Below are 15,017 nucleotides of genomic sequence, written 5' to 3'. Positions count from 1 at the left end.
CCTCACCGCCCCCCCGCCACCCTCAGCCCCCCCTTCCTCTAATGCCCTCATTGTCACGCTAGCCACTTCTCATTTTCCTCCCTCAACTCATTGAGCAGAAGCACATTCCAGGGTGCTCTAATCCCAACTTTTCTCAGCTTCTCATGCCTCTATGAAAACCCCATTACGTAAGCCCCCCCCCCCCCCCCCACTCCCCCCTACAGATGACTTTTTACGCAGCGGAGGAAAGTAACAAAGTACATTTACTCAAATACCCTACTTAAAGGAGTAGTTCACCCCAAAAAAATCTTATTTTCTATCGATGACAGACGCCATGAACCCTTGAATTCATGGAGATATTTTTGTGTTTGACGCATTCCGTAAATCAACAACAACCTACTTGATCATACAACAGCGTCACACAAAAGCATCAAAAGAAGCAGATCCACAAGCGACACGCTTCGAGCTTGTAGATCTGCTACTTTTGCTGCTTTGGAAAATGCTGAAAAGTAACCGTTTTGGACATATGAGGTTTCCACCCGACAGAGGGCCATATGAAGATTCAATGTCACAATTACTAGTGGCCAAAATAATTGCGATTGACGGTATTAGAGCAATCATCAAAATATGTATGCTTAAAACTCTTAAAATGCCACTTTTGTTGTTGACCACTTGCACCCCAGCATCCCTATTCTATTAACCAACAAATAGTAGATCTACAAGCTCACAACAACGTGTCAAGTTGCTACATCCATCAACACAAAAAAAACGGGAGACCGACCAACCGACCGGTGATCAACTGTTGCTGATTCGCATGAAAACAAAAAAACGAAAAAGCAAGCTGTTTAAAAAGCGCTGCTTCCAGGCTAATTACCAGCCGGGTTTATGAACACATACAAACGGGACGAGGCTCGTTTAATGTGCCAGGGGGGGGGGGGGGGGGGCACACATCGACCCCCCTCCCCCCCAACCACCCGCTGACCCAGGTGGCCTTTTGTCCCAGTCGGGGACGGCATTGTGGGAGTGAAACCCAATTAAAAAACGTTCAGAGACAAACAGAGGCACACAGCCACACAGCGGTGTCTCTCTCTCTCTCTCTCTCTCTCTCTCTCTCTCTCTCTCTCTCTCTCTCTCTCTCTCTCTCTCTCTCTCTCTCTCTCTCTCTCTCTCTCTCTCTCTCTCTCTCTCTCTCTCTCTCTCTCTCTCTCTCTCTCTCTCTCTCTCTCTCATGTGTGCCACATTCCACACAGTGACAGCGGGGTAGAGATGACAGGGGGGGGGGTGGGGGCAGGGGGGGGGGGGGGGGGGCTTGAGAAGGCAGGCAGTCTATTTGCAAATAAGGCCATCGTCGCATCTATCGGCTGGCTGTTTCCATCTTCAACTGGGCGCCGCCGGGCCTGCCTGGCCGGGGCCGCTCTGCCTGCAGACATGGGCCAGACGCCGAGAGGAGTTGAGAGAAAGGGGAGAAACGTAAATAAATAAAGTCTGCTGTCAGTTGGTGGATGATGTGATCCCGATTGTTTTTTTACTTATCGTCTCTGTCGTGGTGGAAAACCTCACATGTCCAAAACTGTTGCTTTTCAGGATTTAAATTCAAAAGTGGCAAAAGAGTGTGCGACACAGAGGCAGAAAAGTATAGCAGATCTACAAGCTCAAACCCGAGCTTGTGGATCTGCTACTTTTGATGCCTTTGTGCAACACTGTAGTATGATCAAGTATGGCCGTAGATTTACGAAAAAACACACAAACAGTTATACGTTTGAATATGGAGATAAGAGGTTTTTCTGCCCCACGGCAACGATATGGCTCCACATCCCCTTGTGGAAGCGCTTTCAATGTTTTTTTTCTTTACACCTTGAAAACTGAAGGAAGTGTGTTCTGACCTTCAGACGAACCGTATGGGGCTGAAGGGATATCATGGAAGGCATGCAGGCTTCACACAGGCCCCAGCCCGCTGTCTGTCAGTCAAGATGAGTGACAAATCAGAAGCATTTTTACAGTCCGTTGGCCATTCTCTGAACTATACCGTCTGCACACACAGCGGCCCCAGACTCATCTCCATTGCTTTCACTCTAAAGTCCATTTTTTTCCCCCCACGTGGGGACCGAATGGAATGGCCTTCACCCTGCTCCATTTCAATTTCAAATCAATGCGGGGAGATAAACCCACGGCATTTCAAAAGGAGCAGGGCCACACTTAACCCATTACGACCAGGAAAGCATCTCTGTCATTTTAAAGATTGTTTTGGCTATTTAAAAAAATAGCAGATATACAAGCTCATAGCGCGGCACCGAGTGCCGCGCTATGAACTTGTAGATCTGCAATTTTTTGAAAAATAGTATACATTTATGCAAATCTTTGAATGTGTATTTTTTAAAGCGAACATTTTTAACTCTGTTTCAACTTCTGGGGTCCATGGAACAAAATATTTTAGGATGGGGGTCCACGGCCAAATACATTTTTAAAAAACTGCTAGAATTTAGAAGACATTTGTAGAATCCCCAAAAGCAAAGATTTGAGTTACAAATGTTCGCTTTAAAATATATATATATATATTCAAAGATTTGCACACATTTTTACGATTTAAAAAAAAATAACATATCTACAAGCTCATAGCGTGCTATGAGCTTGTATATCTGCTATTTTTCAATAGCCAATGAAATCTAAAAATGACACAAACGCATTTCCGGATTGAATGGTTTAAGAGACCAAGGGGTGTCTTTTTGGTATGTGGGGGGAGGGGGGGGGCAAGAAATCGACAATGGAGAGACCTTGTTAGAAAGGTGCCATCTTATTATCTGCAGGTTCCCATTTGTCATACAAGCCCCGGAAGATTGGAAAAGCTTGACTCTAGAAGGCCAATTCTGCGACACGTGCACAGATACAGACCAAATATACACACGCCACAGCCTTATTAGCTCAATTTCCTCCAGTCCATTCAGAGCAGATATTACACACAACACCCGACGACAGTGTAAAGCCCGTTGTTCGACTCTCCTGGGACCAATAAGATGTTCAGAATCTGCACGTGTGTTTCCAGAGGCACGGCACTGTTCGGACATGCCTAACGGGGTTTCCAAAGAGTACCAAACGACCGGCGATCTGTCACGTATACTGTACGTGACAGTAACCAGAGTCGAGGTCACACGGTCCCAAAACAGACCATGGCTGAAACGTTCCCGCTATGCCAAGCATCTCGCCAGGCAGACGTCTGGGCAATCAGACTTTACCCCCCAGCCTACCCACCCCCCACCCACCACCCCATCCCCCCAAGCCCCCCCCTCACCAACGCCACTCTCTCATCACCAGTGGTGCAAAAGGTACTAAGTAAAAGTATCAATACTGCAATGCAGAAATACTCTGTTACAAGTAAATGTCCAGAATTCAAAATGTACTTGAGTAAAAGTACAAGAGTATTGGTATCAAAATGTATTTAAAGTACCTAAAGTAAAAGTAGTTAAAGTACTCTTATGCAGAATGTCCCATTTCACAAGTTCAAAATGTAAACAAATCTACAAGCTCACAATGCGTTGCGATGCGACGCATTGTGAGCTTGTAGATCGCCTATTTTCAAATGGCCAAAATATATATAGGGCTAAAGTGGTTAATGTATGTTTCGTAATAATAATCAAAATCTACAAAGTAACTAGAAACTAAAGTCTTCAAATAATTGTAGTGGAGTAAAAGTACAATATTTGCCTCCGAGATGTAGTGGAGTAGAAGTACAAGTACTGAACATTGGACATACTCCAGCAAAGTAAAAGTTCCTCAAAATTGTACTTAAAGGTAGGGTAAGTGATATTTTTTGGTTAAAACAAAAAGTATTTTGTTAAAAGGTTAAAATACTATATTCTGATAGTAATCATTGCTAGAGTGTTTTTTCAGTAACAGATGTCTCCCTGTCTCTCCAGCTCTTTAATAAACAGAAAATACATTTTTCGGTAGGTGACAAAATCTCAGCCAATCAGGAGAAAGTACCCATTTTTAAGCTTAATTTGTATAGTGTTCCAGTTCCAATTTTGTCTGCTCATTTCTTAGTGTCATCAATTCCAATTTTCACTTGTTTAATCTATATCCTGATTGAGTTCTCTGTCCTGGTTGGATAAAATTGGAAATGAAACTGAAACTGAAACGAAAATGCATTTTCTGTTTAATAAAGAGGTGGAGAGACAAGGAGGCTCCTTTTACTGAACAAACACTCTATAGCAATGAGTACTATCAGAATATAGAGCTATTTAACAATTATTTTAACCAAAGCAAATCACTTACCCTACCTTTAAGTACAGTACTTGAGTAAATGCACTTAGTTACTAAGTACACAACTGCTCATCACCCGGCATTGCGGACGCTAATCTCAGCGGGGGGGATCGACCCGCCGTCACCGCAGTTCCTCAGACAGACAGACAGACAGACAGACAGACAGACAGACAGACAGACAGACAGACAGACAGACAACTCCCCTCCCAAAAAACTCCCCTCCCTGAAGTCGAGGCTGCAAAGCCTGTCAGGCTAATCTGCTCCACGTTGAGTGATACAGAAGTGTGAGTATGCCAAACATGACATTCCAATTGAGTCCTCTCTCCCCCGCCGCTCCGGGGCCCCCGAAATAGACGTGTTAGAAATGAAACCAGCAGGCGAGCTCGCGCTCTTTGTCGCAGGCAGGCAGGCGGCGGGCCCCAACAGTCAATGGGGAATGCAAGGCGAGCCGTGTAAAGAGAGACGCCTGGCTCCTTCTTAGAAATGTCACTTCAATCATGATATCCAGCGTGCGGCTCGCGTGTGTCCTGTTTATGAAAGGAAGTAAATAAGAGTTTATGGAAGGAAGTCGTGTGCTGCGGTCGGGGGGGAGGGAGAGGGAACAGCCTTTCAACTATCACAGGGGCCCCTTGGTTTGACGCCAAGATGTTTGCCAGTGGTGGAAAAAGCACTCAAATGTGTTTTACTTAAGTGAAAGTAGCAATATGCAATGTAGAAATACTCTGTTACAAGTAAAAGTCCCGGAATTGAAAATGTACTTGAGTAAAAGTAAAAAGGTATTGGCATCAAAATGTACTTAAAGAACCAAAAGTAAAAGTACTCATTACAGAATGTCATATTTCAAGTTTTCAAATCTTTTGAAAATAGCAGCTCACACATAACAAGCTCACAATGCGTTGCATCGCGACGCATTGTGAGCTTGTAGATCGGCTATTTTCAAATGGTCGAAATGTATATAGGGGCTGAAGTGGTTAATGTATGTTCTGTGACAATAATCAAAATCTACAAACTAGTAACTAAAGTTTTCAAATAAATGCAGTGGAATAAAAGTACAATATTTGGATCCGAGATGTAGTGGAGTAGAAGTAAAAGTATTGGAAATTGGAAATACTCAAGTAAAGAAAAAATACCTCAAAACTGTACAGTACATGAGTAATGTAGTTAGTTACTTTACACCACAGACTATCACGGGGCCCCTTGGTTTGACGCCAAGACGTCGTCTTTATTTGAACGAGAAGCAGAATGTTTTGTCATTCGGGAGCACAGAGAGCGCATAACAACAAAACCCCGGAACCCTTGTTTAGATATTAACGACGGAAACTTTGGCATAACAAGATCGTGTCGTGTAAACCAGTCTGTACTCATGAGAGTGCTGTAGAGTGTAGCTCATTATACATTGTTTTTGTTTTTTCTCCCCCCCTGCTGTGTGACGGTAATGTCTGACAACATACAAAGGAGCGTAGAGATCATTTTTCTCTTCCCCTCACGGCCGTCCTCAGAGCGAGGCGACCGCGTGACAACGTGTCTATTTGGCAGCAGAGGCCCCTGTCTATCCCGTCGTTAAAAGGCCATTTCGGCCCCGACTAGTCATTAATCCATTTAGACCTGGAACACATCTGTGTAACCACTTCAACCATTAGTTTATACTTATGGCTGAACATGTGTGCAAATCTATGAAAATATATTTTTTTAAACTGAACATTTTTGACTAAAATCTTCGCTTCTGGGAAAGACATATTTTCAGATGGGGGTCGGCGGCCAAACACATAATTTCAGGGGTCCTTGAGATGAAAAAGTTGGAGCACCAATGATTTTATATCCTACAGCAAAATGGTAAATGGTGCATTTATATAGCAGCTTTATCCAAAGCGCTTTACATAGATTGTGCATTACATTCACTCATTCACACACACATTCATACATCGATGGCGGAGGAAACCATGCAAGGCACCAACCTGCTCATCGGGAGCATTTAGGGGTTCACAGTGTCTTGCTCAAGGACACTTCGACACTAACTCTTCTGGGGGAGCCCGGGATCGAACTGGGAACCTCACGGTTCTCCATCCGGCCGCTCTACCGGCCACTCTACCCCTGAGACACTGCCGCCCCAGAGCAACAAACATTTTTCAGAAAAGGATTAGGATTTAGAAGACATTTGTAGAATCCCCCAGAAGCGAATATTTGAGGTACAAATATTTGCTTAAAAAATATATATATATATATTAAAATATGTGCACAGAAGTTCACGATTTCTTAAAAATAGCAGATATACAAGCTCATAGCGCGGCACTCGGTGCCGCGCTATGAGCTTGTAGATCTGCTATTTTTGAATAGCCCAAAAAAATTGTGAAATGACACAGATGCGTTCCCGGTCTTAATGGGTTAAAACGTGGCCATAGCGCCGGGCGACATGTCCGTCCATGAGGCATGCTGCTCACCTCATCACGTCCTTTAATCATCACGGGGAGAAAAGAGCAAAAAGGGACAGAGAGAGAGAGAGAGAGAGAGGGCAGAGAGAGAAAGAGAGAGAGATGTAAGGCTCCGGTCGCCCGGGTCATGTTCAAAAAGGCTGTATGCTTCGCCAACGGTCTGAAGTGTGTCCAATTAATTCCCACATCTACTGACCCCACCAGCCAATAATGTAACTAAAGCTAAAGAGAGAGAGAGAGGAGAGAGAAGAGAGAGAGAGAGAGAGAGAGAGAGAGCTGACCAAATGCCATCCTTTGGTCATGCAAGCACGCACACCCACACACACGTTACACTACTATACACATGTGTGCGTACAGAGACAGACACGGATTGCCCACAAGGCTTGAGATAATGTGTATTATGTTTGGCTCGAGCTTGGTTAAGTAAGGGGTTAAGAGAGAGAGAGAGAGAGAGAGAGAGAGAGAGAGAGAGAGAGAGAGAGAGAGAGAGAGAGAGAGAGAGAGAGGAGGAAGTAGTTAGCTCCTTGAATTATAGAATTTCCTGACCCCCGCCCCTATACTTTCTCTGTAAATAGACCTTATGATTGGACCTGCTCTACTGTTAATAATCATGTTAATAAAGTATTCATACGATCAATCACTCGATCGATCAAGCCCTGGGAGGAACCATGGAGAGACACCGGTGATGTGGAGGACCTTATTCCCCCTCGCACGCACTGCAAGCGCACGCAAGCGCACACACACACACACACACACACACACACACACACACACACACACACACACACACACACACACACACACACACACACACACACACACACACACACACACACACACACACACACACAGAGAGGGTGTTATCTATGAGCTGTAAATGTCATCTAGGAGGAGGATATCTCTGTCTGGGGGAAACCTCATATGTCCAAAACTGTTCCATTTCAGGGTTCAAATGAAAAAAATAGCAAAAGTAGCAGATCTACAAGCTCGAAACGCGGCGCGAAGCGACGCGTTTCGAGCTTGTAGATCTGTTACTTTTGATACTGTTGTGTGACACTGTAGTATGATCAGGTAAGGGCGTTAATGTTACAGAAAAAAACACAAAAGGTTAAAATATGGAGTTAAGAGGATTCTGCCCCGACAGCAAACGAATAACCCTCTCATGAATGATGGATATCTGCCATAGCATAGCGTATTGACCTGTTTCCTAGGCTGTGCGTTTTCCACTTCCTGTCGATTTGATCCAATGAAATCCAATGAAACTGGTCAGATGACCAATGATAACCAATGAAATCGACAGGAAGTGGAAAACACACAGCCTAGGAAACAGGTGAATAGCCTTGTTTGTTTTACCTCCCCCTCCCCTCCTCCTCCCCCCCTCCCCTCCTCCTCCCCCTTACGTTGTATTACAGAGGGGCTTTAGACTCCGTTCTCCAGAGCAGTGGTTCTCAAACTTTTTCAAGTGAAGGACCCCCCCGAAATTACACATAATTTGGCTGCGGACCCCCATCTCATATTTTGTGACAGTGACCCCCCAGGAGCAAAAACTTTAGTAAACATGTTCGGTTTAAAAAAATTATATATATAAATATTCAAAGATTTGCACACATTTTCACGATTTTTCAAAAAAATTGCAGATTTGCAAGCTCATAGCGCGGCACTCGGTGCCGCGCTATGAGCTTGTAGATCTGCTATTTTTTAATAGCCAAAGTATGACAGGGTTAAAGTGGTTAAAAATGTAGTAACACATTTTGCTGAGGACCCCCTGGTACCCCCTCCACGGACCCCTGGGGGTCCCCGGACCCCACTTTGAGAACCAATGCTCCAGAGGTAACGCTCAGCTGGCAGCTGGTTGCCATACCTGAATCACAATAGCAAAAAAACAAGCCCAGTGTCCACATGAGAGACGAGGAAGATGAGAGAAAAGCAAGGGAGAGCGAGAGAGGGAGGGAGGAGGGAAGGGAAGGGAGTGACTTTCAACTAATACTGTCTTCTGTGTCGCTCGTGTTCTTCTAAGATGGATTAACCACTGAAAATAGGTCGAAATATAAGTAGATTAGGTTATTTTAGACACATTTGAAGGATTTCGCCCTGCAAATGACACGCCCCAAATTAGGGATATGCCAAGGTTAATGTGTTTTTTGGGGGAAATGATAGTACACATTCTGAGTGTTCATTTAAACCATGAGCATGTATAAATTATACTGTGTAGCTATAATCACTGCTTTGAAATAACTCAAATTAGTATATATGTCTGTCTAAGTGAAGATTGTAGGCTATACTGTAGAGGCTACTGTGTATAGTGAAGTATTATTAGACTGGAGGGTGCAATGTTTCCAAGAAACCAGTGGTTTTTCAACCTTTTTCATATCAAGACTTTAGAGTATTTTGTTGTCGTTGGACACGATTTTGTCCACAATTCCATCCATGTTGTATTGATGTTGGTACCAATAGGAGAGATAACAGGTCAACGTTGATCAAAATAACAATTATTTAATTAAGTAATGCAGATGTTTAACAATAATTGAACTCTTGAGAGTGTGAAATGAAACCAAATGGACCCTCACGGGTCCATTTGGTTTCATTTCACACTCTCAAGAGTCAAAGATCTATAAGGGTCCATTTGGTTACAGACTCTCAGACAGACAGACAGACAGACAGACAGACAGACAGACATTTACAAGGATTAGGAACAGGGTACCAAAAAACAAACCAAAAATATGCCTTGGCCCTCCTCCACGCATGAATCACCAAGGCTTTTCATGCAGGCTTTTAATGAACTACATTAACCACTTATATGTGGTTCAGCGTGCCTGCATGGTTCCCTCAGGGCTCTACAGGTGCAGTGGTGGAAAAAGTACTCCAATGATTTACTCAAGTAAAAGTACAATACTGCAATATAGAAATACTCCGTTACAAGTAAAAGTCCAGATTTCAAAATTTACTCGAGTAAAAGTACAAAAGTATTGGGATCAAAATGTAGTTAAAGTATCAAAAGTAAAAGTACTTAAATGTTTGAAAATAGCAGATCTACAAGCTTGCGACGCGTTGTGAGCTTGTAGATCGGCTATTTTCAAATAGCCTAGGTATAAAATAGGGCTAAAGTGGTTAATGTATGTTTTATAATAACAATTTATATCTGAAAAGTAACTAGTAACTAAAGTTTTCAAATAATTGCAGTGAAGTAAAAGTACAATATTTGTTTCTGAGGTGTAGTGGAGTAGAAGTATTGGAAATTGGAAATACTCAAGTAAAGTACAAATACCTCAAATTTGTACTTAAGTATAGTACTTAAGTAAATGTACTTAGTTACTTTCCACCACTGAACAGGTGTAAACATAAATAATGTCCATCCAGCCCTCCGCACACACATCCCCAGATATCCATCAAATTCCAATGGGTTATACCAGTGATTCTCAAACTTTTCCATGTCAAGGACCCCCAAATTGACACTTATTAGCCCATTTGAAAAGATATGCCAGGGGCCCCCATAACAGAAGATTTCTTACGGCTCGAGCAGTAAGGACCCCAGTTTGACATAGGCTATGGACCCCCATTTAATGACATTTCTATCTCTGGGACCCCAATTTATATTGAAAAATCAATGTTAATTTAACTCTTGAGAGTGTACAAATGGAACCAAATGGACCCGTTAGGGTCCATTTGTACACTCTCAGAGTTACAGAACCATAAGGGTCCATTTGGTTCCATTTGTACACTCTCAGAGTTACAGAACCATAAGGGTCCATTTGGTTCCATTTGTACACTCTCAGAGTTACAGACCCATAAGGGTCCATTTGGTTCCTATCTATCATTTAGCTGGGGACCCCATGGAACTCACTCAAGGACACCTGGGGGTCCCCGGACCCCACATTGAGAACCAATGGGTTACACACTAACCCCAAGGACGGCTCTTTTCTGCCTGCATGGTTCCATATATTATAACGCATTCAGAGGGTGTTTTCAATGACTTTATCCCTGTTCACATCACTGTCATGTCTCTGTTTACAGATGCAGCGTCTTTTCTTTGCTGTGGGTAAACGTTTCCATCTCTGTGGGATGACTGCTTGATTAATTAATTAGGACGTATTAATCAGATTAGCATTCTCACACAGCTGGGCCCCTGATGGTGCAGAAAACACGCGCACACACAGACACGCACGCGCACGCACACACGCACGCACGCACGCACACACACACACACACACACACACACACACACACACACACACACACACACACACACACACACACACACACACACACACACACACACACACACACACACACACACACACACACACACACTCTCTCTCTCGCAGAACATCATGTTCAAACAAGAAACCCACAATTAAACACACATGCCATTCCAATACCAACTTGGAATTAGGAAGGAGATAAAATAGGAAAGAGCTTTGAAACAACATGATGGCTCAGCTTCAGCATCAAGAGACAGAGACTAATGAAAGTGTCACGTTGCATTACATGATGCTGTGGAGGACTGTCAAAAGATAGAATGTCAATAAAACAGCAAACAGTATGGTATTATAAACAACTGTGACCCCCAACACAGCCAAAATAAAAATGTGTGTGTGTGTGTGTGTGTGTGTGTGTGTGTGTGTGTGTGTGTGTGTGTGTGTGTGTGTGTGTGTGTGTGTGTGTGTGTGTGTGTGTGTGTGTCCACTGCCCACTGTTTCACCAAATACAAATGAGTGGATCTCTCTCTCTCTCTCTCTCTCTCTCTCTAAGTGTGTGTGTGTGTGTGTGTGTGTGTAAAGACGTGTTAGAAATGAAGAAGAAAAAACAGCAAGCATGTGTGTGTGTGTGTGTGTGTGTGTGTGTGTGTGTGTGTGTGTGTGTGTGTGTGTGTGTGTGTGTGTGTGTGTGTGTGTGTGTGTGTGTGTGTGTGTGTGTGTGTGTGTGTGTGTGTGTGTGTGCGTGCGTGCGTGCGTGCGTGCGTGCGCGCGCACACACACACACACACACACACACACACACACACACACACACACACACACACACACACACACACACACACACACACACACACAGAGAGTGAGACAGACAGACAGACAGACAGACAGACAGACAGACAGACAGACAGACAGACAGACAGACAGACAGACAGACAGACAGACAGTAGAAAACGGGGGAGAGATGAAGTAGAAATTAGCAGGGTTCCAGTCAGTGTTCATAAGCATCGTGTATTAAAGTGTACAACTGGGACCAAACCAGCTGCGCTCTGCAGGGCGCCTAACGGATCACTTCAACACACACACCTAACGGACACACAGTGTAACGGATCATATAAACACACACACCTAACGGACACATCAACACACACCTAACGGACACATCAACACACACCTAACGGACACACAGTGTAACGGATCACATCATCAACACACACCTAAACGGACACATCAACACACACACCTAACGGACACACTGACACATATAGTGACCGTTAGTCCATTAGTCCAGCCATCCCACTGAACCCCAACCAGGGTTCCAGTTCACCACACATCACCACAGAACCAGAACCACAGCAACTGGTCTGACTGTATGAAAGCAGCAGCAGATCCTCGGGTCAATAATGAACGTATAGAACCATGGGGTCTGTCTTACCTTGAGCTCTGGTGCGGTCCATTAACAGGCAAAACAATAAGATCCAAGTGACGCGTCGCATCGGGTCGATCCTCCTCCGGTCAGCGCGCGATGTCCGGCTGCTGCAGGCTGGAAACATGTTGATATCTGTCTCCTCCGTCCAAGTCCTGTTGTCCAGGTTCTGTCCTTTTTCTCAGCCTCCAACGGCCGTCTGGTGGGTGTCGGTGGTCCGCTAGTAGAGGGCTCTGGGGCTCGGGGTATATACACCCGGGGTATAGAGCCTACTACGAGCCCTGCGCTGCACGGTCCTCCCGCAGGGGTCCGAATAAACCTAGAAGCAGAGGGACCGTTATATGGACCGTTATTAGGGACCGTTATATGGACCGTTATGTCCGTTAGAGCGCAAAGCGAGAAGTTCCAACGGACAGTAATAACGCTGTAAGGCTAAATGTCAGCCTATAGTAGAGTTGATAGAAACACCTCGGTTTAAGATGAAGATGCTGGTCCGAGCCGTAAAGAGACGCACAAACGGCACAAAAAAAAACCTAAACGGGTCCGAATCCCTATGGTTTCAAATTGTGCACACAACAAGGCGTTGCGTGTTGCGTGTGCGTGTGCGTGTGTGTGTGTGTGTGTGTGTGTGTGTGAGCGCGCGCGTCTGTGGCGCTGAAAGATTCCGTCCAATTATTCTTCAAATCTTCTGCACCTGCGTGCAAAAATCCTCATCCACAGTATCTGTGAGTCTTTCTATGTCTCTATTATTCCCTTTGTAAAGTTAAGCCTCCTTCGTCGCTGGTCTGAAATCACTCCGTAGCCTGTAGTAATAGCTATAGGTTGTCGAAAAACATTCAATTAATAATAAGCTCCTTCTTCATGGTAGGCTATCCTATCCTTCCGCGGATTAAAAAAAAAATCCCTTCCTCCGCAAATAAGATGATGCTTTTCCTCCTCTCGATGGGTGGAGAATAAACAAGCCAAAGTTCTCCAAGAAGGTCGATGAGATCCGCTGTTTTTATCCGAGGAGGAGAAGAACTTATCATTTAGTTGAGAGTTGAGTGGTGTGTGGAGAGAACTGGGTGGAGAGAGCACTGTTCTCTCTCTCTCTCTTTCTGTTCTCTCTCTCTCTCTCTCTCTCTCTCTTCACACTGTAGTGACCGATGCCTCACTGGCACTGTGCTGCCTACTGCAGAGGAGAGGAGAGCCTGGGCTGTCTGTGCGCTTCTGCCCGGGTCCTTGTGAGTGTGTGTGTGTGTGTGTGTGTGTGTAGAGCGCAGCGCAGGTTGCCACCATGCGGAGAGAGGAGGAACAATGACAATGTGAACAGCGTTAGGTCTGGCCAAGAGGCAGTCAGAGCTAATATTATGGAGCAATGGGCTGGATTTCAGGGAGAGGATTTGACAACCACAAAAAAAAAAAAAGAAAGACCTGTGCTCCTCGGAGCACAGGTCTCCGCCAGCCAGGTCAGGTAGGTTATTGAAATGTGGGGAGGTTATTAATGGCTATTAATGTTAGGCAGGGGCGTGCTGGGACCAAAATTCAGCTCTGGGATTTTCCGAACCGGCCCACCGTTTTGTCAAGGGGGGGGGGGGGGGTTGGTTTTGTCAAGGGGGGGGGGGGGGGGGGGTTTTAACCCAGCAACCCTATGTAAATTACGCCACTGCTGAAAAACGTCCCAGCCCAACAGTAACGTAACTAATAATTGGGCCGCGCGACCCGGAAATTACCGTAATAATCCTAAAACGGGAGCAAAAAAAAAACTTTTATTAAAAAAAAAAACACTTTTTTTTCTTTTTTTCTTTTTTTTTGGTTGGCCCACTGGCTGTCTGGCGGCCCGTAAATGGCGCGGCCGTTCTGGAATTTTCCCGAATTTCCCAGTGGCCAGCACGTCCCTGATGTTAGGAATTCGCCATGCAGAATGGAATGTGAAAAACGGGATCTGTCTTGATCACTTGACTAATAGAGATGCTGTGTACTGATTTTGTTTTGCAAAAATTGGCCTTCCTGGTGGCGCTATAATAGGGTAATGTGAAAAGGGTGGCATTTGTTCCTCAATGTAGTGCGAATGTGCAGGGCCGGATTAACCCTTCACGGTGCCCGGTGCTACGCTCCGTTTCGGTGCCCCCCAGGACCGTTTTGTCAGCGAGGGAGGGGGGGGGGGATTGACGCTTCACCGCCGCGTTTCACTGTTTTAGCGCTCCTTCAGCAGCCGCTGCTTCTACATTTCGGCGCTTTTTGGTGATAGTTCGGTCTTCTTTGGTGTCCTGTGCTTCAGCACCTAAAGCCCTTCCGTTAATCCTGCACTGCGAATGTGCATGCAAAGTTTCACCTCAATCGGATCCTGCGTTCATGATTTGCGGCATTTTGGTCAAACTGGGCCACTGTCACACTTAGCCAATCAGGATCAAGACATATAGAGATCATGTGTACCGATTTGCGTGAAATTTGGATACAATCTGAAGGAGTAATATCCAAGAAATTGTTTTACATAAGTCGGCCTCCTGGTGGCGCTATAAAAGACAGACGGGAAAAATACAGGGCAAAGGTTTTTTCCTTGGCCTCTAGGGAGTGCGCTCACAAAGGTTTACACAGATGGGTGCGGTTATAGGATATAACACAGATCGGCCTGTTATAGCGCCACCATGAGGCTGATTTGAAAATGTTTAAGTGGCATTTCTTCCTCGGCCTATAGTGGGAATGTGAGTACAACGTTTCACAGAAATTGCGTGCTGTGTTCATGATTTGAGG

General features: G+C 44.8%; 1 protein-coding gene across 1 annotated transcript in view; it reads right to left on the bottom strand.

The window, feature by feature from the left end:
* sdk2b (sidekick cell adhesion molecule 2b) overlaps positions 1 to 12,418 on the bottom strand; it is a 650,002-nt gene extending 637,584 nt beyond the window's left edge. Inside the window, 1 exon segment of the mRNA XM_080455991.1 lies at positions 12,294 to 12,418. Coding sequence (XP_080312117.1) covers positions 12,294 to 12,411 — 118 coding nt within the window. The 5' untranslated portion in view covers positions 12,412 to 12,418.
* Positions 12,419 to 15,017: the final 2,599 nt, after the last annotated feature.

The sequence above is a fragment of the Gymnoscopelus braueri genome, assembly GCF_963280865.1.
Source record: "Gymnoscopelus braueri genome assembly, chromosome: 17".
Lineage (NCBI taxonomy): Eukaryota > Metazoa > Chordata > Actinopteri > Myctophiformes > Myctophidae > Gymnoscopelus > Gymnoscopelus braueri.
This window is presented reverse-complemented; position numbering and strand designations above follow the sequence as displayed.